We start from the raw sequence: 27,500 nt of genomic DNA, 5'->3' as shown, positions 1-27,500 counted from the left end.
CTGGAGAAATCTGGCCGCCCTTCCCACGGCTCTTCCGTCGCCTCCCCATCCTGTGTGCATCCTCCGCCACATGCACACTTCCACACGTGCACACTCATTCTCAGTGCAGCTGGTCTTTTTTAAATGTTCTTTCTGTTCCCCCCACTCCACCCACCCTTTCATCTCAACCATCTCAGCCAATCCCTTCCATTTCCCATTGTATGCTTCAAGACGCTGTCATGCCACTTTGAGTTTCTCAAAGTATGAACAGCTGGGAGCATTCAAAGCCCTGGTCATGCTAAACGAAGCTAAGCGGGGGGGGGGGGGGGGGGGGGGGGAGTATTACATGAGGTTAAGCACCACCATGGACGAAGCAAGGTCATGAATTTATATTTGAAGTTCCCATTAGCTTAGAGTTCACAGAACATCTATTAAAAAATGTTTTCTGTAAACATGTCAAGGAGAGGGAATCTCTGATCTGTGACGGGAGACGTTCAATGTAATGCCCAAGGATATGCAAGCACATGCACACACACACACACACACACACACACACACACACACACACACACACACACACACACACACACACACACACTCAATCATAAGCTAAATCCTACAGAAATGCGTCCGTACACACACATTACACACAGTGATAGTCTGTACAGTATTAAATATGAACAGCCTTTTTGAAATGCTAAATGTAATACGTTTTCCAAGGGTAAGCATGCATGCACACACCTGCATTCCCAGAAACACACACACACATGAACAGATGTTTCTGCTTGTAAACTTGATAGCGGCGAGAAGGGGTGAATGACGGAAAACTAACTTGAACTAGCGTCATTATCGACCCTGCCTAATGTATGAATTCCCTCTCTATCTCTCTCTCCCTCTCTCCCTCTCTCCCTCTCTCCTCTCTCTCTCTCTCTCTCTCTCTCTCTCTCTCTCTCTCTCTCTCTCTCTCTCTCTCCATCTCTCTCACCTGTCAGAGGTATGTGAACGTTTGCTCTTGTGTAGGAGAAACCATGAAGGTCAGACTGCTTGTTGGAAAATGGGCTGCTTGTATACCACTTGCCAATGACAGTAACCTCCTAATAAAACCTACCAATGCGTTACCCAAAGCAGGTCTCTCTACCGGTTTACACATCCCTATGTAGTCCTCTCCTCCATGTCTTAGCTGGAGCCACGCAACCTGTAAAATATACGAGGAGAAAAACACAATGATTTTGTCCTTTCTCTGGGGCTTGCTCTCATTTAGAGTGTGGGGGTGTTCTCCAACTTCTAACCCTAACCCTAACCCTAATCCCCCCCCTGCATCCCGTACCCTTCACCACACTTACACAGCAAATTTTCTATTTGCTATTGAAGCGGACTCATAAGTGCCTATGCGTAATTCAAGGCTGTTGGAATCCATGACTTGCGTAGGAAGCTACAGTTGTGAAGTCGCATACATCAAAATTACGATGGTGTTTTGAAATATCCAACTGATTTGTTTAATGGGCCCGCGTTTCTTGCCTGGGGAGTAGGAGGAATGAGGAAATAGCGTTGATAAACTTTAAATAAATTAAAAAGACGTCAAATAACTTCATGGCTTTTTAAGAGCCCATGCAAAGATTAAAGCTTTCGTAGCGAGATCATTGTTGAATGTGCTCCGATATAAAATGCACAACAAAAACCTGAAATTGAAAGCATAAATTCACAGGGGAGGCAAGGGAGAAACCTGAACCATTTGTTTCTGGAGATGTCACAAAGTGTGCGAGAGAGGGAATGTAGAGTAACTGTGAATAATGCTGATATCTGTGATGTATAATGCAGTGTCTGCACACAGCTTAAGTGATGCATAGAAACTAAAGCAAGAGGAGTTAAAGGGCCCTTAATTATTTAGAGATCTCTGTCAGGGATACCGTATGTATGAATGAATGAGCATCAGAGAGACAGGAGAGAGACACAGGGGGGGAGAGGGGAGAGAGAGAGAGAGAGAGAGAGAGAGAGAGAGAGAGAGAGAGAGAGAGAGAGAGAGAGAGAGAGAGAGAGAGAGAGATAAGAGTAGAGTATGATTTATTATTGTTATTTATATACAAGTATAGTAGGTAGTACAATTATTTGGTATAAAGCAAAAAACTTCGAAAACAAAATCTATGATAATTATGATAGTAAATAGAGCAGTAGAATAGGGTCAGGGAGCAGACCGCCAAAGCCCAATGGCCGTGACCCTGGTCGCCTGGTGGAAGAAGCCCTGCCGTAGCCTGCTGGCCTGGGCCTTGAGGCTGCGGCACTGCTTGGCCGACCGTAGTGGCTGAAACACTTTGTGGTTGATGTGGTTGATGTGGTCGGGGTCGGCGATGATCCTACGGGTTTTTTTTTCCCGCAGGTCAACAGGACAAGCATGTGTCAACAGAGTGTAAGTCCAGGGGGAGACTTTGCCGCCTCTCTATCCCTGTGTCTACATCACCACCCCGTGTACTGTAGATCCAGGGCTGGTTTCCACAAGGCTCTGAAGGGACACTGTTTGGTTATGATGACTTAGACCCAATCCCATTTCTACCCCTTACCCCTTCCCCTTACCCCTCCCCCTTGTTTTTAAGGGGTAAGGGGAAGGGGTAAGGTGTAGAAATGGGAGAGGGCCTTAGACTCACTGTTCCAAGACTGTTTGTATTAACTATCGGGCCGTTTAGAGGATGCTTTTATCTGCCAGATACTTGAACTGCTAATTGAGATACAATCAGACTGGTCGTTAAGGAGCGGGTACATATTAGGGCATTTTGCTCAAGGATGCACACTGGTACACTGCGGATATTAGGGTTCAGAACCCAAACACTTTTGGCTGGGAATCAAACCCCCCTAATCACCAGCTCTTAGAGGCTTAATTGTTCCATATAACAATAGACAAATCTTTTATCAAGACTGCCGAAGGCCTGCCTGTATGTGTGTGTGCGTGCTTGCGTGTGTGTTTGTGTCTTTGTGTCTGCGTGCGTGTGTGTGGCAGGTGGGTGTGTTCGTGCTTGCTTGTGTCTGTGTGCATTTGTGTCTGCGTACATGCGTGCGTGTGCGTGCGTGTGCGTGCGTGTGCGTGCTAGCTTGTCTGCGTGCATTCGTCTGTGTGCCCGTCTCTCCACACTATTTCCCCCAGGAATCCCACAGGGAGCTATTGACCTGCAACAGGTCACTTTAGCTGAGTGGAAGCATTAAATAGTTATGGTCGTGTTCCTCGGCTCCAGACGCCGCCATCGCTCACGACCATCGCGCCGGGCCGTTAGCAAGCCTCTTGAATCCAGCCATTTGCCATTCGCTAACGTCTGGGTAGAGAGGCCTTGACAACGGGTACTTTGGATCCCTTATGTGTTTTTGTGTCGTAGCTATTCTAAGCCCTTTACTGTCGCCAGCGTGTGGTGAAATCAACTAAAACCACCCAATAGGGATTGAGGGCTCTCCTCCTCTCATCACTCTTTCACCCTTAGCCCCGCCTCTACTCTTTGTCCATTTGCCACATCCAAATACCTGTCTTGTGTGGGCTAGCACAGTCTGTGGTGTGGAAATCATGTTATTATCTAGCGTTTCAAGATTCTTAAAAAGACAGAGCCAAACCTTGTCTGCTTAAGTGTTGCTGTCCATGGTGCTGACAAAACTTAAAGACAATGAGTCACGATACGTGGAGGCACAAAGTGTCCACCCAATGTTATATTACTATAACAAGAAGGTCTTAACCATAGCCTCAGCCATCTAACCCTATCAAAGACCAACTGGTAATTATTGAATGGCCTGAATTCATGCCAAACTAATTGTAAATGTTTGAAGAGCAGAGGAATCCATTATGCATGAACATCCGGCATTGTGTGTAATAGTTTCCTCTGTATGATACTCACAATGAATCCAATTTCAGTAAATTGGATGATACAATATTATCCTATTATCTTATTAAGAGTATTAGTGTTTAGTGTCATTAAAGTGACCTTATTCTGGGCTCTGCTTAGACAAAAGCTGAGAGTCTACACTTCTGAACTGAGAAGCTGTTTATAGCTCTATGTGTGAGCTTTGCATTGTTTTAGTTGGCGGCAAGTTGTTAGCCGACCTCCATTTTCTTTGCAGCTAACTGAACTGTGAACCTCACAGACGGTGTATGGAAGTTCTAATTGGAACGTGTTTATTTATTTAATATTTTTTTTCAGCAAGACAACCGTGATCCGGATACTCTCCGTTTCCAAAGTAATTACGGTTCGTACGTAAACAGCACCTCCATAATAGGAGTCCCGTGAGTTAGTCAACGCCGGGGCGGTTAATCCAACAGCCCGAGGTAGGGCATTCATTCATTTCATAGTTTTCTTCTTTTTCCTTTGCTTATGCAAATTTGCACTAAACAGTTTCGGGTTGCGTTCGACAGCAGCAATTGGGAGGGAGGCACTGTGGTACGGAGTCGTGCACAAAGAAAAGGATCCCACTGGTTGCAGTATCAGCACATCAAAATCCAGCGGCTGCAGAATGCGGTCGCAACGCTCGCAACGATTAAAAAAAAAACAATAAACAGTGGGGAAACTTGAGAAGCCACACTCATTTCCCGTTACGGTCCTAAGGCAATTAGCTCAATCCCGTCCTTTCTTCCTTTCCATTCTTCCTGCCCTTTTTCGTTGGACAAAATGGATGTCATTAATTGCCATTAAAGTAGTTTACATGTTTCCGCAGCAGATTTTGAAGTGAATTGTTCGATTAAGGTCAGGTTCAAGAGCCTTGTCGAAAGATGTCTAAGAAAGTCGGTTAGTTAGAGGGGGGTAGGCAGGGTTGGAGGGGGGGGGATGATTCTTTCTACTCACAGCTGCAGGGCAGGTCACAGCATGCAACATAACAATATCCCATAATGCGAAATGAATGCCTTCCAAATGAGATAACACTACACTACTTTTGAGCTCAATGTGTGCAGACACCATTAGAACACAATTGGCAGAAAAATAAACGGTGAAATCTAAGGTTGTTAGACAACAATTTATTTTCTGAATTGCCCCTTCATGGACAACCCTCGGCCTGAGGCGTTCAAGATGCTACCCGCTATATTTTCTACATGCCGCTAATAACAATCGACACTGGACGATATACGGTGGACATTTGCGCCGAGCGTGTGTGGAAATTCAATCTTCAGGAAACATTGGGGTATTTGAATGAAACATTGTTAAGGGAAACATACGTTAGCATTATCTCATGTAGTAGTCAAGCAGTAACTTGGTAACTTGTGAACAGACCCCCCCACTGGTGGCATTCATCTATGAAGTTCCACGGGAGAGCAGTACAAAATTGTCCTGTCAAACTCAGAAGAAAGGCGTCCGAAGTTACAGAACAGAGAGGCAGGCGCATCAGGCTGACAGAGTAGTTGATCACGAGAAAATTGAACGCCACTGAACCTCGTGTACAAATGTTTTGACAATGTTAACCACGACGTCGGTTTGTTGTTGGGTGAAATGGCAGTGCTGCGCTCATGAAACAATATCTCATGCGTGATTGTACAGCGCAGAATACAAGCCACTTTCCTCCGCTAATGCCCACGGCGACAACGTCTGTCTCAGCAGAATCCAGGGAAGCACAAAGAATAGAAAAATAGCCACTTCCAAATATTGAGTAAAGTTTAAGAACATATTTGACAAGGCTATTTTTCTTTCCACGTCAGGCCACAAAAACGACACTAATGGGTAGAATATAATGACAAGACAGCGGACAGATGCCTACTTTTTATTCCCCTCAAAGTGTCTAACTGCTTTAAGGGTGTGAATTGAGCCGCTTCCGCTCGGCTCTCTCTCTGGTTGGCATGGCAACAGGCTTTGGTGTCCCCCCACCGTGACGGCAGCCATATTGGCGTGCTGCCGTTCCGTTTAGCATTCTATCCTCTTTCTTTTCTCTATCATCACCGATATTCTTCACCCATTTCTGTTCTATTGTTGGTCTCTCCCTCTTTCTCTCTTTCTCTTTCTCGATCGTCTTATTTTCCATAAGCCTACTGTCTTCCCCCATTCATGTCCTCCTCCTCCTCGTTTCTCCTTGTTTCGTACATCTCTTCTCTCTCTCTCTCTCTCATATCCTCTCTCCCTCTCACTTATTCGTCTGACCCTTTCCCCTCCCCTTTAATGAGCAGCCTACTCTTCTCCTCTCTTTGCTATTTTTGCCTAAGCAATTACGCTCGCCTTTGTGTGGGTTTTTATTATAATATCTGGCTAATATATAGCGCTCCAACCCTGGCTGAGTGAAAGGAGTTGGGTTGGGGTGGATGTGTTCTTCATTTCTAACAACGTTATCAAGCCAAGTAAGAGAATCCAGTAATTACATTAAGTGGGGGGCTGTGGTTCACTGGGCCAATGATCTTCGCGGGGGTAAACTCTAAAGAAATCCTGTGTCAAAGGAAATAAACCTCCCCGCTTTATCTCTCTTCTGAAAGTTAGCCTTGCCCTTTTAATCCTCTCTAAACACTTTAAATGTGACACACAAAAAAAAAAAAATCTGAGACCAAAAGGGAGGCATATTAAAACTCCTCCATGTCTCAAGGACTTTAGTATCTTAGAAAAAGATGAATAAATTTGCTGTGTCTTTTCCCCCTAAGAGCATGGGTTGAAAATAAGCATAACGCATAGCAGCCACAACTAAAAGGACTGATGGCAACCGTGTTGTTTAAGGTCTGTTTGATGCTGGCCGTGTGTGTGTGTGTGTGTGTGTGTGTGTGTGTGTGTGTGTGTGTGTGTGTGTGTGTGTGTGTGTGTGTGTGTTTGTGATGCAAGGTTACAATGTTCCTCCCTATGGGTGTCCACACTGTATGAAGAGTAGGTTTGCTCACTGTGCACGTAAACTGCACTTGGGGCGTTTCATAACCTTTCTCCTAAGCATGCTCAGACAACTAGCCGGCAGTCAATGTCTGGATCACCTCACAGTGATAGATGACCGTTTTCCGAGGTATACGTTTTGCTCATATATACAGCAACACAAACCATTTTCAAAATATCTACCAATATCTTCCATGGCGGAAAATGTCTTACTCCTGCATTGGCCTCAAAACTGAAAGTAATACTAAGGGTTTTCACCTCTGTCTGACGTAGCACCGCCGACATGGCATCAAGCCTTCTCCAACACCACCTTCCCTAAAGGCCTCAACCAACCTCTGCCTTCCTCAAACATGGCGAACCCCAGGGCTCTCTCTATGCCTGGGGACTTCTTCCCCAATCAGGGGAGGGCTACGCCTACAAGTCAGTGCTGCGACTTCCTCTATGCATCCAACAACGATCGTCTCCAATCCGCCCTGACCCAGCTCTTCAGGAGGGAAACGCTTAGTCTGTTAACGTGAGCTGTTTCCCCCCGCCTCCACCCAGAACAGCTGCTCCTAGGCTAAGGATTGAGTCCGTTTTCTCCCGACGCAAGCATCGTAGAGATGGGGGGTGGTGGGGGGGGAAACCAAACCTCCTCCTGCCGTGGCCCACCTCCGCCCTCACCGTCTGTTCCCCGGTCCACCCCTCCAGGCCACGGCAACGGTGGGACGTGCCATGTGACCTTAGGCCATCCAGTGTAGTCTGCGCTACACTGGATGAAAGTGTCAACGCATCAACAGTGTTTTTTTTTTCCTAAATCTTTCGGTCGGGCCTTTGGACACTCCATGCCGGCGTTTAACGCAACGGACAAAAAACGGATCATTTTGTATACGTTCTTCGAAATGGATAGTGGAATGGAAACAAAATAAGACCATATCTTTTACACAGCGGGGGCCGAAGCGACTTGTAGACGCTCTTCTTCGGCCAGGCACAGTGCGACCCTTACCAGACACCGTACGATAGTGAACCGATCATCCCCACCTGGGCCTAGGATTCATGTCTATTTATTCCCTTTGCTCCACTCACTCCCTGCTGAATCTTCACAAACATTTGTTGCACTCATTTTTGCCAGAACGTGGTTCTAAGTTGGACTTGTTTCTCCCCTTTGTTTTATCGCGGAAAGTGAGTGTTTGTTTGTACTGCGTCTGTTACTTACTTTCAGTAAAGGTGTAATTTTGTTTTTACAAATGCTTTGCTCCCCCCCCCACCGCTTCTTACACAACGAATTTGGATTCACAACTTACCCAGACTGCAACGAAATCAAGTGTGAAGCCCTGGAGTGAATAGGTGCTGTCTGTGCACACTTGAACGGGAATTTTAATTCTTTCAGAAAAGCTAGAATGAACGGACAACCGATGGATACGAAGGCAGCTTTCTTTTAATTCCCCAGCACTCACCAACAATGTAGTACAATGGCAACCTCTGCCTTGGAGACCAGCAGCTTGGGCCTTTAGTTTGTTGACGGCTAATCGAGAGCTGGGAGGGGGAGGTAAGGGGTGTGAGGGTTGGCTGGATGGGGGGGGGGGGGGGGGCGGTGAGGGGCATTGGGAGGGCGGGGGGGGGGGGGGCTACACTGCTTCTCCAAGCAGCTTTACCTGTGCGGTCCTGGGGCTTCCAGTCAGCCGTGGGCTGGATCAGCTCATCTCCACGGAGATGGCAGGAAGGTAAACTGGATTAGGGGCTCAAGGATCCCCAGAATGCACACGTACACACACACACACACACACACACACACACACACACACACACACACACACACACACACACACACACACACACACACACACACACGCGCGCGCAGTAGAGGCGCTGAGAGAGCATGTGTCGGGGAGCAGTGTTTGTTGTGTGTGTTTGTTGTGTGTGTTTGTTGTGTGTGTTGGGTCCGGGGCTGGTGGCGAGGTGGATGGATGTTAAAGCGCGGCTCGAGAGACATTAAGCGATGGATGTGCGTTTGATTTCCCTGTCGCAATTAAAAGGCGAGGGTACCTGGCGCCGTCCGCACGCTGCGATGTGGAGACACTTGGTAATGAGCGTTGACGTGTCGACTGACAATGAACCCAACACACCCCTAGATGCCTATCCACTTACTCGAGTTTTTCCATTATGCCACACATTGAAAAAGGCGTTGTTCGTAGCGACGCGCAACGAGGAGAACGTCCGTGTGACATGTGTGCAGTGTGTGCGTGTCAGGACTTATTTAGAAGGCGTGGCCCAGGAGTGGCACATAATAACACGGGGGGGGGGGGGGGGGTGATGAACTATAACACCCAGTCTATGCAAAGCAGTCAGACGAATATATACTTTAAAAAATGTTCTCATGTTATTGACAGTGTATGTTAGATTTAGAGGGGGTTGCATACAAGGTGACAAAATCAAAATTGTGTGAGGGTCTGTTCACAAAGTCCCTAGACTCACACATTCTGCACTACAAACTATGTTTCTTTTAAATCTGCTTCATTTCTCTGTGTTCATACATAATCTTGCTTTCAGCCAATTGGTGGTCTCTGTGTCACCTACATGATCATTCTTTCAACCAATCATTGGTCGGCGACCGCCTAACCCGCTCCCTTGAGAGGGTCCAAAGCAGAGCCGCTATGTCTGTTGATCGGGGTTCGCTTGGCGATGGAGCCGTAACTGAGGCATACACCTGCCCGTGACACGTGGAGCGGCTGGGCCACCATCCTAGCGGAAAGCCAACCAGGCAGGACCTGCTTAGAGGTCGTTTCAAGGGCACTTTCCACGGACCCTCGCCGGGACCGAGTTACGAGAGCTTGCCTGTCATCACGTTCTGACTGAGCTCCCCTGAAGGACGGAGGAAAGGACAAAGGTCAAAGGGGGAGAGGTGCTTCAAACCCAACGGAGATGCCCGCTGAGGACAATCAATCAGGAGGTTTTTTTATTCCACTGTTTTAATGTGAAAGTGAAAATGACATAGATAGAAATTGATGTTTTCATGTGGAATTATATGACTTCAGTCATATTGGCTGTGAGAGCTATAGGTCTATCCATTACCTTGCATTGTCAATGAAATCATTGCGGTCTGGTTATTACACAGGATTTTTTCCAAAAAGCCCAAGAAGCCTTCAGCGACTCTGAACTCGTTCCAGAAGTTTCTTATTAGAAGCTTCTCGTGCAGCACTTCCAATATTTGTCATTATTCCAATTTTTGATTGCAAGCTTGGTTTATCCTCTGCCACAATTGGAAGTCGCTTTGGCTGAAAGCGTCTGCTAAATGTAAATATAGCGTGTCTGCCGTTTGATTGTAAGAAATCAAGTAAACAATGTTCAAAACAATGGCAAGGATGTTTTAAAAACACACACACACACGCACACACACACACACACACACACACACACACACACACACACACACACACACACACACACACACACACACACACACACACACACACACACACACACACACACACACACTCCTTCCCTGGTACTTTCCGCCTTTAGCTGTCTATTGTTTTGATACAAAAATTGTCCACAAGGTCACTCAACTATGAAAATCCAATTATATGCAATTATCTGGTCTGTTTTGTATGGATGAATAGCATTTTTAAGCAGGGTGATGGGGTGGAAATTGAAAATAAAATAAAGCTAGTGCTCTGAGCGCATTAAGTGAACATTTACCAGCGGGCATATGTGCTTAAACATGCTTCTTGTGTGTTTCCGCAACACTTAGAAATACTCTGAAACCAGATGGGTTTTGTCTTATTTAATTTACTACAAGGTGGTTGAGGGACATCTTGCTCAGGGATGCCTAAAGACTGGGCCGTGGGGAATGGAACCAACACACCAGCAACGATACTATTATGTCTCTTACATTTCAGGGCCAAAGGCTACGTTAACTCGACAGTGACTTAAAAAAATGCCTTGAGTGGAATTTTGAATTCAACATAACATTTGCCCTTTGTTAATAAAGGGTTAGACATGGTTGCATGTTCTGACCGCATCAATATCGTTAAGCAACTTAAGCAATATATGCTAAAAATAACTGACATACATAGACTAGAATTAAATAGTATGAAGAATAAAAGAAATGCAAAGTGAAAAATAACAACCAAATGGTAATTACAGGGATTTTATTCCTGGGTCTAGAGCGTTAAAATGCCATATTATGGCAATTTATTTAAATCAATTCCTCCATAAGCTCTGCTAATCAAAACAAATTAGGCGGCTAAAACACAAGCCGCAAATTGGGTTTAGGATTGATACCGGCTGCGGTGAGCAGAAGATCCGTGGGTTAGGCTAATCAATAACTCTTTCTGACTCTCCTATTGGTGTTAGTTACATGCAGCTTTAATGAACACGCCTTCACAAACACTCAATCAATCAATCAGAGGTCTCTCTCCCTCTCTCTCTCTTCTAATATTACATATTTTTTCTGGTTCTCTCCCCGACTCATCTCACGTGTTAAGTGGCTCCCTGTTGAGTTCTTTAGCATCGGCTTACAACCGCCAACGAAGCGAGGGGGGTAGAGGGGTGTGAGGGGATGGGGGAGTGTGACAGAGCCGGGGGGGGGGTGGGGGGGGGGGGTGTCGAGGGAGTGTGATTGGTCATGGCCTCCCTGTTTATTTTCTTGTGAACGCCGGTGGTTATGAATCTGGTGTTGTTGTGGGGTAGTGGGGATGGGTGGGTAGGGGGCGGGGTTTGAGGATGTTCAGGAGGGGGGGGGGGAGAGGGGGAGGGTCTGCTCATCAAGACAAGCAGGATTCTGGGAAGTCCGCACTGTACCGAACCGGAGCCATCTGCCACCACTGTCCCCCCCAAGGCAGGGGGGGTGGGGGGGGAGCTGAGGCTTGATGGGGGGGGTTGCTGTTGTTTTGGTCGATAGGAGCAGTTCTGTGTATGTGTGTGTGTGTGTGTGTGTGTGTGTGTGTGTGTGTGTGTTTATGTGTGCGTGTGTGTGTGTGTGTGTGTGTGTGTTTATGTGTGTGCGTGTGTGTGTGTGTGTGTGTGTGTGTCTGTGTGTCTGTGTGTGTGTGTGTGTGTGTGCGTGTGTGTGTCTAAGCCTTACATATTGATGAGCAGCTGTAGGCCGGGCGAATGCGGTTATCTCTACCGCTTCCCTGATTTTACCTGGAGGGTGACTAGGAAGGGCACCTGAACAGGTTGTGTGTGTGTGTGTGTGTGTGTGTGTGTGTGTGTGTGTGTGTGTGTGTGTGTGTGTGTGTGTGTGTGTGTGTGTGTGTGTGTGTGTGTGTGTGTGTGTGTGTGCAGAGATAATGGCAGATCAGTATGTGTGCCTACACCACTTTTTCATGATTAGATTATAATCCCAAACATCATCATGTTAAAGCCCCGATAATATAATTCATGTATACGACCTAAAAGTTAAACAAAACCCCAAAACAAAGATGGAGACCTCCGAACAACCAGCTCAAGCACAAACCCTTTTAACCTTCACTCACTTTAGCTGAAAATACGAAAAAAGGAAACTTAAAATCAAATGATACTAATAAAAAGTTTCCAGCAAAAAGAAAAAAATAATATACATATATATATATATATATATATATATATATATATATATATATATTATATATGCACAACTTTAAATTTAATATACTATAGAATATAATGCCTACTTTAATCAGGTATAAATAAGAAGAAGGGAGAATAACGCGGTTGGCTTATTAAAAGTCAACCCTCGAGGGTTATAGTTATCATTGCACATCTCCATCTCTGCCGTCAGGCTCACATTCAGCTCCTCGGAGCAAAGGTTTCAGAGTGCTTGGATAATGTCAGTTGCTCCAACATGGCCGCCCGATCCCAGTCTGCTAATAGAACCACAAGGGATTCTGGGAGATGGTGTGTCGGGTTCACTGAAGTGAGCAGTGACCATACCCCGTGGAAAACTATTGTATCAGAAATGAAGGATAAAGGATGCAAATAAGTGTGTGTGTGTGTGTGTGTGTGTGTGTCCGTGTGTTTGCATGTGTGCCTTCATGCATATGTATGTATATGTGTGTCTGTATATGCATGTAAATAATCTGAAATTCTATACGCTGACCATTGAGTCAAGTCGTACTGCATGAATGTAACTTGTCAGTATGCATGTGGGCATGTGAGTTTGCGGTGTGTGCATGTGTGTGTGTGTGTGTGTGTGTGTATGTGCGTGTGTATGTGTGTGTGTGTGTGTGTGTGTGTGTGTGTGTGTAAGTGTGTGTTTGTGTGTGTGGTCCCTTATCGCATCCTAGCAGGCCACTGCGTGCTCACATGCTCCAAAGAGCCCCTAGCTGTCATTCGTGATGTCACACAGACCAGGGAAATGTCACCACCAGAGAGAGAGAGAGAGAGAGAGAGAGAGAGGGAAAGAGAGTGAAAGATGGAGAGAGGAGAGAGAGAGAGAGAGAGAGAGAGAGAGAGAGAGAGAGAGAGAGAGAGAGAGAGAGAGAGAGAGAGAGAGAGAGAGAGAGAGAGAGAGAGAGAGAGAGAGAGAGAGAGGGTTGGAGAATGAGAGAGAGACCCTCGCTGAGAGAGAGAGAGACTGAGACCATGTCTGCATGAAAGAGAAAAAGACCATTGCCATGAGAGAGAGAGAGAGAGAAAGAGAGAAGGAAATGCAGGGGACCAGACAATAACAAAGAGGGAGTTGGGAGGGAATGAGAGAGAGCCGTAGAAACACACTGAGAAGGACAAGAGAGAAAGTCAAAGAGAACATGGAAAGAAGAGAGCACAGGAAATTGGCGTCTCTCAAACACAGACACACACCCAGCATGCATTCATGGTCAATCTGAACAGAAATGACCTGTCTACTAGCATTACTAGCAAGCGACATTATATTTTTAAATAGTCATTTTAAACATTAATAAAGGTACAAAATCCACCATTCAACGAGTATTTATCTTGTGATGTGCGACCAAAGGCCATATGTTTGATCCGCAGCAAGGCTAGAATGTATTCTTCTGACACAGTACTACCATTTGAGAAGGTACAACAGCACACATCAGTTGAACCTCAATTGAAAAATCTGATGGGTTCAGATGCTAGGGGAATGAATCCAAGTGCAAAGCCTCTCTGAGAATAGCTATGATAGCCTGGTTCTGTTAGGAAACAGATAGGAGGGCCACAGATTCTCATGGACTCTTGACGAAACAAATAAAGCAACCCTTCACAGATTCTAAACCAGTGAGAGTCTGCATGCTAGCTGTCCTTGAAGATGTCGTGAAGATGATAAGAAGAACATAATTCCGCCTATCAAAAAGACTTAATTTGAAAATACCAGTGTCTGACAAAAGACCATCAAAGCCCTTGCAACAGATGTGTTCGAAACCCATTAAGATAAGGAAAAGATAAGCAGAGGTAATACCGTTGGCTGTTGAGTCATGAATCATTGTTGAAGCATTGTTATGCATGTATGTACGAATATTGGAGGGAGGGTGTTTTTGAGAAGATGTGCTTGGGACTTCAGTTTACCATTACTTACATGACTTGTTGCTCGATGTATTTATTTATCAGGCCATTTCTGTTGATTGTTAATAAGTTGATCTGTTGTTGCTTTATGTATTCATAGATCAGGCCATTTCTGTTGATTGTTAATAACTTGATCAGTTGTTGGTTTATGTATTTATAAATCAGGCCATTTATGTTGATTGATAATAAGTTGATCAGTTGTTGCTTGGTGTATTTATATATCAGGCCATTTATGTTGATTAATAATAAGTTGATCAGTTGCTGCTAGATTGATTCAGGGCTGAAGCAGCTTGCAGTGATTGCTAATTTGAATAATAAAAGGATGAAGAGAAGACTTGTACTGAATGTTTCAGGTTCAATGTTAAAAGTTACAATGTCTTTCAATCTGCCACATTATTGCAATCTATTTTTAACTTCTCTTTAGGGGTGATTAAATAAAAATAATGCATGAAGGATAATGAACTGAACTGAACTCCCTATTGTATATGTCAGATGAACATATTCTGAATAAACACTCTTACAGTATTATATATTCCAATTTAGTTCTGAAGCATTGTTTGGCATATTTCTGGAAATGCTCTGACAGAAAAACAAAACTATCTAGTGTCTGTGGCTGTCACAGGCCAGTAACAAGGCAATCCAATGATTTGATTCCGCCCGAATAACATGATTGGATGGCTGACCTGTCTGTCTACCCACCAACCCGGTTACCTCAGTACACTCTTTGAGCCTTACCGGACACTCACACAAGGCTGGGCAGACCTGTTGGCCCTTACTTATTTTGGTGTATTCAGAGGGAGGCCTGAAGAGTGGGGTGGTATTTATTTCATTCGATAAGTTCAAAAACTTGCTTACTCTGCGTGATTTCTCCAAATTGCCTGCCAAAGCTTTAAGGGTATTTAGCGATGCTTTTATGTTCAGATGTAAGGTGCTTAAGTGTGATTACTAATCTTTTACTTCCCAACCCTGTACTGTGGCAACAGCCAGGCAATGTAGAAGACACAACCTATCAGTCTTGGATGTGGGCTTGCGTTGTGCACAAATATTCACACAGACACAGACACACAGACCAAGAAAGTAGGAGGCTTATCAGAAAACTTCAATGGAAAAAAAGCCAGTGGAAGTATGCAATCAATGACTGAGATCATAAATACTGCTCGCATTTATATCTCTCTCTTTGCCTCTCTTTCCATCCATCACAGTTTCTCTCACCTTATCTATTTATCTCTGTACTCAGTCTAGCGTCTCCCTCTATTTCCAACACCACGTTCTTTGCATCTCGCTCTTCCTCTCTCACTTCGTCTCTCTCTGTCTTTCCGTCTCTCTGTCCACCTCTCCAAACCCTTTATCTCACCCATACACACTCACACACACAAACACACCCACACACACTCCACGTCAGATACTCATCTCCAGGGCCAGATGTATTTTCCCGTGATTACAATCTTCCCAGGGCGCGACTATTCACGCGGAATTGACACAGAGAGACGGTCGGAAGGCATAGTTAACAACAACAAATAAATAATAAAGAACAAACATCCATTTGACATGTCACCGTATGTGCCAATGTCACAGCCAAAGGAAACAAGGATGGAGTGGTAACGTCAACCCAGGTGCAAACACGTATGTGTGTTTGCACTCCAAGCAAACTCCAAGCTATAAAAACAGAAAGGATGTAGGCCTTTTTCAAATATTTTCCCAGACATGATGTGGAGGGGGGGGTGTGTGGTTTTAGAGCTGCCTGGGGAGAGAGAACGGAGGGGGCGTGGCTCTCGGCATCCAGCGAGACAAGGTGGATTGCTGTCAGGTGAGGGCTAATAATTCATGATTACTAATCACCTGTCTTCTCCAAGACAACTCGCCAGACACCGGGCCGTGGGCGGGAACCAACGAAGGAGTCGGACCAGACAGAGCGGACCCGATCCAGAGCAAAGAGGCCAAGTAGCGATCCTGCCCTTTATTATACCGTCAATGTGTTTATTAGATATATGCGAACGCCTAGCCCGTGCAAGGTAAATAAAGTGTCGTGCCGATCTACATATCCCACGGTTTCAGTCTCACACACCTGAATATTTATGTTCAAGATCTGTCAAAATGTCTCTTTTCTAGAATCTTCCCCGCTCTCGCTCGGCGCATGTGACGCACACGTCACCTCGCTCGATGAGCAGATTAGATTACAATACTCTAATCCTTCATTAATCGTGCCTTGACAGACAGTTCTATTAGTGTCCCGGTCGCTGGTGACTCTGCCGTTCATGTGTTCCGGTGTTTATGCGTTCTTGTGTCTTGCATTAGTATATCTGCCATCTGTTCCAGTTGGCCGCTACCTATCCCTGTAAACGGAGGAACACAGCGTCGGCGGACTCAATGAGCAGACGTAACCCTCATCTGGCACTGGGATAGGCCTGTGGTTATTTCTAATGAAGGGATTCAGCCACGCAGGAGAACGCCACAGAAGATAACACAAACCCAGTAGGAGTCGATGGTTATCACTGTAATTTTGTGCCACAGGGAAATATTTTACATATGGTGACTCGCTAGGCCGGTTATACACACACACACACACACACACACACACACACACACACACACACACACACACACACACACACACACACACACACACACACACACACACACACACACGTGTGCACCTGAATGTATTTGGTGGTGCACTGATAGAGATAAGTGTGCATGCAATGTCTTATTGTCTTTATCCATACAAAAACACAAACACACACAAACCACATGCACACACACCCTAGGCCTTCACTAACAAAAACACACGCAGAAACACAATCTCTTTATCTCACATCATGCCAACACTCCAACACTCCAACACACACACACACACACACACACACACACACACACACACACACACACACACACACACTACACAACGCAGAAGTCTTTATATGCACAGCACACAGCGGTCCCCCGCAAACACACGTCCTCATAAGCCAGCGCCTGAGAAGAGATAACACACTCCTTCTACACAGAGATTAGGAGGAGTTTCACCCTCCAGGGTCCCACTGTTGCCCCCCGGTGATTTTGATTGGCAGGCCGGACGTATCTTTTGGAAAGGCAGAGGGCCCCGTTATCACACTTGTGCTGGCTTGCGCTGCCCTCCGAACTTTTTGCTTCACCAGACCAAACCCCCCCTCCCCCCCTAGCCTTACTCCAACCCCCCCTCCCCCCCTAGCCTTACTCCAACCCCCCCCCCCCCACCTAGCCTTACTCCAACCCCCCCTCCCCCCCTAGCCTTACTCCAACCCCCCCCCCCCCCCACCTAGCCTTACTCCAACCCCCCCCCCCCCCCCCCCTCGCCCTTTCTTTCAAACTATATACAGTACATCTTGCTCTTGTTTTCTACCTACCTCAACTGATGTAAACCTCAGCATTGGAAAGCTTGCTACATAATTAGGCAGGAGAACTGGGGTGATATAAACACGGAATCCCACTGCTTGCAACTTTTACGATGTTTGTTACGCCGTGATCGCCGATACCTTCTGGATTACTTGATAGCGAGAGAGTTCTTATCCCTCTTGAATTCAAAATACTTGATCCGCTGCAGGGTGGCTGAGTCGTTACCCTGCGAGTTACCATGGGGACAATTGACCTAACCGAAACCGATCCAAATGTCTGCCTGCCGGGTAAGAGTTACTTACTGAGCGCCGTATTCTCGTGGTGTATTAAACCTCTCATGGCGAGATGGATCAAGAGGTGACACAGATTCAATCACTATGCCCGCCCACCACTTTGTTTGTGCCGGTTGATCCGACAGTTTATTCTTTAAGGTTTGTGTCGTGGCACTGCGACTTTGTATCATCTATTATTCCCCGGCTCATAAACATTGAGTGGAAGCTCATCTAAAAACGAAGACCCCTAATGCTGTAAATCAAACGTGTTTAGTTTATCTCCACGGATGGGGCTTTGGAGAGCGGACCGGTTAAAACGAGTTACAGCGCGTCTATCCAGCCTCATGATAGCCTGGGTTACATATGTATGGTTTGTCGTTCTACAAACACATAAAAATAAATCATACACACACACTGGAATCAGCCTTGGCTTGCTAATCAAGGAGACAGGGGGGGTGGGGGGGTGCGTTTGTTCCCGCTTTTGTTAGCGGCCATTAAAGGCTGATTGCGCATGGTTAGCTAACTGAAAGGCCACTCCGAATTCGGAGATCATTATAGGCTGTGTGTGTGGCTAAAGTTGTACTCGCCAGGCCAGCACCATTCTGTATAGTCGCCGTGGTTCTGTGCGTCTACGCCCAGCGTCGTTAAACAAGGGTGTATAACGCTATCAAAGAGATGTTGATAGCAGGAGGGAGAAGTTGTTGTTGTTGAAGACCTTTTTGGCAGTGGTGTGGCATTAGCGGTCGTGCTACGTTTCATGACAGAAGCTCATGGATAATGTAATAATGGTAAACAATGTTTCATTTTTACTAAAATATATGAAAGAGCTACTATATGGAGAAAATTACATTTTCATGAGGACAACCAAGGGCTAGAGTTCATTGCACAAAATGTGAGCGGGTATGTTTTTTAGTCTGTCTATGGCAGGACGTTGAGTCAACCTCGAAGCCACGCTCTCAGCGCTTCATTTGTAAAGCGGGAGGTCCCGGAACGCAGAGGGGGGGTGGATCCGGTGACGTACGGGGGTTAGAGGTAATGGAACAAAAAAAAATACACTGCCTACTAGGTTTGTGCCGATGGACGATGTCATCATCCGTCGTGATGGCTGACTGACATCAAGATGGAGGGCCATGGAGGGCCATGGCACGCCCCCCCGTGCCCCCTGTCAGACACACAGTAATCCTAGTCTCTTATATAGTTAACCTAAATACTTTGCAGGGATTGCTCTGCAAATTAAATAGAGAATACAACTGATGCGCATGCTATTTAAAATACGGCAAATAAAATACGGAGACGTGACGTGTTAGTCTTCCGCGATCTGATCGCATTTCTCGAACTATAACTGTGCAGTTGGAGTAAATGTACAGCGAAGCAGCAGCCTCCCTCCGTGAGATCCTGTCCTTAGCGGAGAAAGTTGCCATCACCATCGATGCTTGGAAAGCGTTGATTATGGAGTCGTGCGTGACCGTGAATTTTTTACCGACTGGGTTGTGCAGAGTGCGATCCTGCAATATCTCTTTTAGTGTGTTCATGTTCAATTAAATGGTTTTAGACCTTAAACAAATTCCGTTGCAAAGAGGAGGCACGCAGGATCAATATCCTGATTAAAAAGATTGTCGGCCAACGCTGACACATTTTGCCGATTGTAAATTGACATGAGATATTGTAAACTTTCACAAGCCTGCTCTGTGATAGTTAATTTATCATAATTTCTATTAACTTGTGCGTGGCGCACACGCATGTGGTCATGCATGATTACCGTTTTTTTCTCTCTCGCTCCTCAGATGCGGCGAATTTCAAAAGTGTCGGGCGTGGTTTGTTGGCCCGCAGCTTTTCAGTGTGTCAACAGATCTCCGACACTTTCAAATGACGTCAAATCTTAATAAACAACATGAAATTCTTGGGATTTGTACTGTAAATTAATACCTATATGCATATTATTATTTTATTTTAAACATGCTTTTATTTTTTATTGTATTTATTTTCTAGGTGAAGCCAAAATGAAGAGATGCTGGATCTTGTTCCGGCCGGATCCGGCTCAAATTAACCACTGCAAACTCAAACATACAAGAACAACGGTCAAAGGCGGAAATCTCTGATGTACTGCCTGCTAACCTTCCTGAATCACTAAGTAGCAAGACTGAAGGTTCCTCGCTGGGAAGGAAGGGCCGTATTGAGCGGCGCGGTAGACGGTAGATTGCTGCGCGTGAGGTTACTGCGCTCACACACACATCAAAGCCACACACGAGGCAGAAAAACAGAAAACCCCCAGGGAGGGGACCGACAGTGGCAACAGTTAATGGAGACGGAACAAACAGCAGTTTAGAAGATAATGAATAAAGATGAAGAAACGTTCAAACCCAGACACATTTTAGGAGGGAAGTTGGTAGGCGAGGCAATATCTTCCCATTTGGACAAAATCTAAAGTTTTTTATAGATCACGCCGAGGCAATAAACCCCCTACAAAACCCCCCTACACTCTCCAGAACAGAGCAATCTAGAGGCAGACGTGGTTGTACCTCAGCAATATTGAGGTTCAAGATCAAGCTATCTGATATTTATTTAACTGGGATAACCATCTCCATCCCTCTACTTAATTTGGTTTGATAAGAAAGTGTGGGGGGGGGGGGTTGAAGAGGGTTTGGGGGGCCTAAGTGAGCAAAAGAAATACCCAAACCTCTCAGCATCAATCTCAAAGGCAAAGTCATTTTGAGATTGTTGTTGTTCTTTTGTTCTTTGCCTCTCATTTAAGTTTAATTCATCCCGCAACTTGGGGCGTCTCATCAGAAAATGAAAGACAATGAATCAAGATCATTTCTTTCTTTCAACTTCTAAAGTTTAAAGTTTCGGTGTGGAACCACAAGGCTCATTCCATGATGGTGTTGACCTCATGTAAGCACTTCAAGTACATAATAATGGCCCGACGCTATCTGTACTCCGAACCATGAATTTGTCTCCCGACATGAAATAAGACCACTCAACATAAGGTGGAAGTCGCTCATCCCAGACACCAGTGTAGTGGAGAACACACACACACACACACACACACACACACACACACACACACACACACACACACACACACACACACACACACACACACACACACACACACACAGACTCATACTCCATACACTCATACTCCATACACTCACACACACATTCACACAGACTCACACACACACACACACACACACACAGACACACACACACACACACACACACACACACACACACACACACACACACACACACACACACACACACACACACACACACACACACACATAGCCTCATTTTTCCTCCAAGGGAATAGAGATGTTTATTTCCTTATCACATTTCTTTTTGTTTATTTTCTGTTGCAGAGCCTCAAGTAGGGTCCCGCTCCATATGCATGAGGTGTCCAACGACGTTTGATAGGAAGACAAGGTGTCAGTGGAGGAAGAGGAGGAAGATGAAGAGCGGCGGGGATATGAACAACAGGGATGAATAGAAATAAGCGGAGGGGGTCCTGGCATTGCGTACCAATTTACTGACCATGGCCGTTTGTATTATTAGGACTATAAAATCAAGAACAATAATAAAGCATTTCACGCCTAGCGAAGCCTCGTGGCTTCTTTAAGCGCAGTCCACTCCACAATTACAGTCAGAACCCTCGCGCCCATGTCAACATAATAATAATAATAATAATACATTTCAACATGACATCCTATAATTGTGAATCTAAATCAAGATCTTCTCCATCTTGACGTCGTCTCTATAGGGTGCGGGCCCTGTAGAGAGGATTATGATTTAACATATCCTTACATTGATAGCTGTTTCTAGCTAGAATGAGCAAATTAAGTGAAGTCGATACAAAGCAGGCAGGGGATCAAATTATGGGTTAAATAAATCATATTCTTGCCCCATTAATTGATTTAATATTATACTAGTAATGGCATTGTAGTTAAATAATAATTGTAAAATAAACGGTGAAATAGTCAAATTCTTTTCGGTTCCTGACCATATTTGAGGTCAGATAATTATTGTGAGAATGCCCTGTAGTATGAATCATGTCTCATCATTGAGCTTTAAGAGCCCTCAAATTTTTTTAACCCTGTTTTAATAAGACCTTTTTCATCAAAACTATTATTTTGAAGAATCCTCCCAATATGCATAGCAGGCAAATGTTCTGGGTTTGACCGCCAATGTCTGCAGCCATGCCTCTAGGCATCCCTGGGCGTGTTCGCCCCTTTCCCTACCTGCTCCTTAATGACACTGATCTAAAAGCATCCACTGTAATTCACTGTGGACAAAAGTGTCTGCTAAATGATTAGTCAATATAATTAATGCTCTCTCTCTCTCTCTCTCTCTCTCTCTCTCTCTCTCTCTCTCTCTCTCTCTCTCTCTCTCTCTCTCTCTCTCTCTCTCTCTCTCTCTCTCTCTCTCTCTCTCTCTCTCTCAGAGGCGAGTTAGATTTTAATCTAGATTCCAGCTAATCTTCTAGCCGCCTCCCACTGGATCCCCCTCCAATAGCAGCCATATCAAATGATCAATTGATTTCCTTAATGATCTCATACTAAGTCTATAATTACTCTGAAAGCTACCTAGAGCTTTGACGCAGCGGATAGGTATTTTTCAGGCTTCCAAGGAAATAGCGCTAGAGGGCACATCATGCCATTAGAAGTCAATGACTACTGTTTTTTTTACGTATCAAATTTGTGGTGAAACACACATTGGGTCTATCTGGCCAATGACATCCTGACCACAAGGCAAGGGTCCACCACTTAGCACTGTCACTTTTGTGAAAGACACAGTATGATAAAAATAACCGTTGTTTATTTACGATGGAGCTTTCACTTTGTTATAACACAACGTGAAACCTTCCACCTCTAATCGCCCACGCTGAATACCTAGAGATAGGGATGACTAGTAGGAGTCCGAGTGAAATATGGACAGTACACAGACTGTACTGTGTGAAGTATGACCTTGCTTCTCCATTGAGGCGCTAAGGCCGTGAGGAAGGCCAACCACTGTGTCTGAGCATTTGTTGACAGACGGACAAGAGGACGTTGCTTGAAAAGACCACTAATCAGAGCCCGCACTAGAAAATACCATGCAGAGGTTATAATGGTGGACAGTCTGAGTGTGCGTGTGGGAAAGAGAGACAGAGAATGAGTGAGTGTCTATGAATGCATTAGGGTTTCTTTCAATTTGTGGCTGTCGATCTGAAGGCCATTTTTAGGAAACAGAGCAGCGTTTGAGAGAGAGCGAGAGAGAGAAAGTGAGAGAACGAGAGAGAGAGATAGGAGGGAGACACAGTTAGAGAGGAAGAAAAAAAGAGTTGGAGAGATGAAAGCACTAGGTGAGATTGGAGGCATAGCGGAGGCAAAACGGGAAAGGAATCACGTTGGGGAGGGACATATCATTCCCTCAAGTGTTTTTCAGCCATTGCAAAAAAAGAGCACCAAAAAAAAAAAACAGCTTTCAATGCAGTAAGCAAAAAGATGCGACAGCTACGTGTCCAGACTGTAAACCACCATGTGAATCCTGCTGGTGGGTTTAACTCAGCCAGCTAAACCCAGAGAGCTTGCGGGGGGGGGGGACGACATCGCAAAAAGTCGCATTGTGCAGTAAAAAGTGTGACTTTTTTTGGGGGTCGTAGCGAGTATAAGAACCAGCTGTGAATTTAATGGGGCTGACACTGGCCTCTGTTTCGGTGCGTCTGAAAAGGGAGAACGTGTCGTGTCAAACACGATAAAAACTGAGAGGTTAATGAGGTTCTAAACTCTTTACTCCCTGCTCGGGGAGAGCTGAAACTTACCCTCTCTGAAAGCATATATATGAGTCTTAGATAGGTCCGAGCAAGTATTTTCAAGGCAACAGTTGGAATTAGCCCTAAAGGAACACCTAATGAGTCGAATCAGCCGGGTGGAACAAAAACACGCCACAGACTTACGTTCTTCCTTGAGCCAGACACCGGCCTGCCAGTGTTTCTGCTCGGATCGACCAGTTGTTTTCCTAGTCGTCAATGGAAAAAAAATGCCTGACTTCTGCCCAATGGCAGATTTTGGCTCGTTGCTTTGTAGCCGTCACATCTGCGATTGTGGAGAAGCGTACGTCTGGGGAATGATGAGGAAACACAGGAACAGAGGTGGTTCCCCCCAAACACAGACACAGACAGCCTGAATATAGAACAAGTGCCTTCAGTACGTTTTTAGGATGGCTAAAGCACTCAAACAGAGGAAATGAATTTTGCTGTGTTACTTAGGGATTTGCTTAGGGATCGGTTTTCACAATCGGCCCGTTGGGCAGCCGAGAACAGGCAAAGCATATCTTCTATCTATTACAAACAGTTTAGGAAGAGAAGAAGACTTGTCCGCCTACTCTGGGGATGTGATGTTTGGAAGTTTGCATGAATCCATTGGGAAGTTCCCTGGAAGACACTGACAACCTGGTAGATATGCTGTACGCAAAGCTAAACTGTTGTCGCCGCCCGAACAGAAATGTAATTAAAATGAAAACGAAACATAATTAGGAACTTACTTCCCCATTATTGGCTGCCCAGTGTCTTCCGTTTGTTTGTTCGGAGGGGAAGGGCAATAAATAGCAGGTAAATTGGTGTCTTCAGGGATTGTTTTACTGGGCTAATGGTTGTCTGCCGTCTCCGGAAGTGCCTTGTCAAGAACCCAATTAATTCCAGCTCACATTGTGGCACACAATCTGCACTGGTAGCTGTCAACCTGTGGATTTGTGTGAAGTTAAAGTTGTGGTTGAGTAGAAGAAAATACGGAAAAGGAAGGCGGCAAAAGACAATTGTCACATCGTTAAAAAAAAGAGAGAAGAGATGGGCAGTGCATCCACCATTTAGCCATTAGCAACAACAACAACAAAAAGTGCTAAGTGCACTTTGCACTTGCAGCAAATTAGCCGCCTACGAGTAGAGTGCTGTGTGTGTTTTTATTGTTCAGTTTTTAGCACCAAGATCAATGGGTTCAGAGAACAGGGATTAATTATTAGGAACAACAGGTTGAGCCAAACGTGTTAATCCATACTTGGAGAAGTCTCTGCAGCTCGCCCACTAATTACCGTGTCTACACCATCAACAGATGAATAGATGATACAGTGAACTTTACCTACTCAGTGCTAGCTGCCAGCTGCTCAACTAAATTAAGCTTTTCTAGAACTAGCAGCCTTTTTACTGTGTCCCCCAGATAGCTCCCAAACATAACCTGTCAAAATACCGGCTGCAATAAGCAGAAATGGCAGAAATGTGTTATTTTTTTCCCCAACTATAATTTGGAAGAGAGGAACTAGTCTAGTTTTAATCGGTGGTATAAACAAGTTTGAATACCAGATGTATTACTTCACAGATATATAAAAAATGAATAAATTGTTTTTATAGTTGTTCTCTTTACGCTTAGTAGTAACTCTTTCTACACTTATAATTAAAATTGACAAATCGCACGCAGCATTGTGATGCCTGCCAGCGACAAAAGCTAACACTAGCTCACCACTACACGTGTTAGAATGCAGGTCCATTCCCACGGCAACAGAATTCAGAAGGATTTCCCCTCAAGCCATCAACTGTTCCTACATTTCAGAAGCAGAAATTTCCACAAAGTACGGGGTGGGAGCAAAATGTTGCACTATCTGAGCAGGATGGATGACCGAAACCTTTGATGGATCAGCTTTTTTTCATAGTGTATCTTTCCGGAGAATTCCCTCCCCTTACTCGCACCGCCGTCCAGCCCTTGGATACGGGCTCTCTGGCTCAAACCCACATCCATTGCTCGATGACAATTCCGGACATCCCCCTCCACCTCGCTGGCTCTTTTCTCGGCATTGAGTGACAAATCGTCGACCGACCGGAGATAAATGGAGAGGAAGAGAGGAGAAGGCGGGAGTTGGGGGGGGGGGGGGGGGGGAGTAAGGTTCTGACCTCGGCCCCGCTGGCATCACCTGACTCAGACATCATTCAATTTAGCCTCCCTTCGTCACTAGCGCCGGGGAAAAACAAGAGCTAGCGGCTAGCTCGCATGCGGTCATGGCGCGATTGCGGCCGCAGGGGGCCCCGAAGCAGGCATGTTTTTGCCTGTCAGAGCCCGGTAGCGTGGGCATCCGTCACCGCTGTCCACAGAGCCTCCATTTAAAAAAAAAAAAAACAGCAACCACAACGCACACGGAGGTAGAGGACCAAAGAAATGGCAGCCGAACAAGGTGTATCAACTTAGGGCAGTGACATTTGTGGAATAACCCCCACTGGCCGTCGCATGACAAATGTTTCGTACCAACATTTCGTCAAAGATAGATTTGATGTGTTTGAGCTTCTGTGTGTGTGTGTGTGTGTGTGTGTGTGTGTGTGTGTGTGTGTGTGTGTGTGTGTGTGTGTGTGTGTGTGTGTGTGTGTGTGTGTGTGTGTATGTGAGTGATATGGCTGCTATTGGTTCCTTTCAAACTGCCGTGAAAGACATGTTCAGGGTGAAAACGAGAATCAGTTTTTTTGACGAGCCTTTTTTAAATTCTTGCCACATTGAGCGGTATTTAGTATGAAATCATATTGGTTGAAAATGCGGTCTCGGAGATCAAACACGATAAGAATAAACAGTTTAGTAGACACAGAACCCTGACTGTAAGTACAGGAGAAGGACAAAGAAAATAACCAAAAAATGAAACAAAATAAAATTGCTTTCTGTTGTGCGCTGTTGTCTGGAGATTACACCGGATTCGATTCAGTTAGATTAGAAAAACAGTCCCGGGGATTGTCCTCACCTCTCTAATCTCTGGGCTAAAGCTCCAATAAAATCACTGCTTTCTGAAAGTGCCATCCCCTTACAGGTCACTGGTTAAACTGTGCTTCGAACAGATCACGATAACACCTGGCGTGAGGCGCTTGTGCTAAGGCTGAATGCAACACTGACATGCACACTAGGGCCAGGTGAATAACCTCACAACACTGGCACAGCGACACTAAGGTCTGTTCCACCATCAACCAGGTTATGTCACATGGATGACACACCTAGGCGACACATTCGTAGGTGCGTCTTGGGGTAATCTCCTTATCAAGAAGAGTGAAGTGAGAAGCGAGCGCAAAACTCAGAATGAAAAAAAACGAAGAGTTATTTTTTCAAACACAAACAGCCATTATGTGAAATAATGAATAGGAGCCGTTGATTAAATCTCCCCCCGTTGTTGGGGAGTGTGTGCACTCATCAACATATGAACCTCAGTCACTAATGGCAGAGCAAGTGGGGGTGGTAGAGAGGTAAATAAAATAACACACCGCTTATTTGCAACGTTGTTTGTTCTAAGCACCCTGCGTTATGGTTGATGATGATGATGGCTCTTTCGTGTTTGAGGAGTGGGTAAGGACCAGCCAATATTGTGGTTTCAACGTGGGTGGCTTTTAAAAATGCTGAGCAAGGACATTGTTCACCCTACTGTTGGATTTTGTAGACAGACTGCAAAGTAGCCTTGTGCTTGAAATAAACCGTATCTGCCATGTGAATACAAGGTGAAATCCTTGAATCTGTCGCAAAGAAATAAACAATTTTACTAAAGAAAACACCCCAAAAATGAAAAGTCTTCTAAGTTGAGAGTCTGGCACTGTGACACGGGTAGAGGGCACCGTAAGAAATGACTA

At 45.2% G+C, this 27,500-nt stretch overlaps 1 protein-coding gene across 1 annotated transcript in view; it reads right to left on the bottom strand.

Annotated features, from left to right (window-relative positions):
- The window catches only part of nrxn2b (neurexin 2b), a 186,073-nt gene that overhangs the window by 148,332 nt on the left and 10,241 nt on the right, over positions 1–27,500 (bottom strand). The window contains exon 3 of the mRNA XM_060035898.1: positions 2,195–2,330. Within this exon, the coding sequence (XP_059891881.1) occupies positions 2,195–2,330 (136 nt within the window). The remainder of the gene's footprint in view (positions 1–2,194; positions 2,331–27,500) is intronic.

This window comes from Gadus macrocephalus, chromosome 17 (genome assembly GCF_031168955.1).
Source record: "Gadus macrocephalus chromosome 17, ASM3116895v1".
Classification (NCBI taxonomy): Eukaryota; Metazoa; Chordata; class Actinopteri; order Gadiformes; family Gadidae; genus Gadus; species Gadus macrocephalus.
This window is presented reverse-complemented; position numbering and strand designations above follow the sequence as displayed.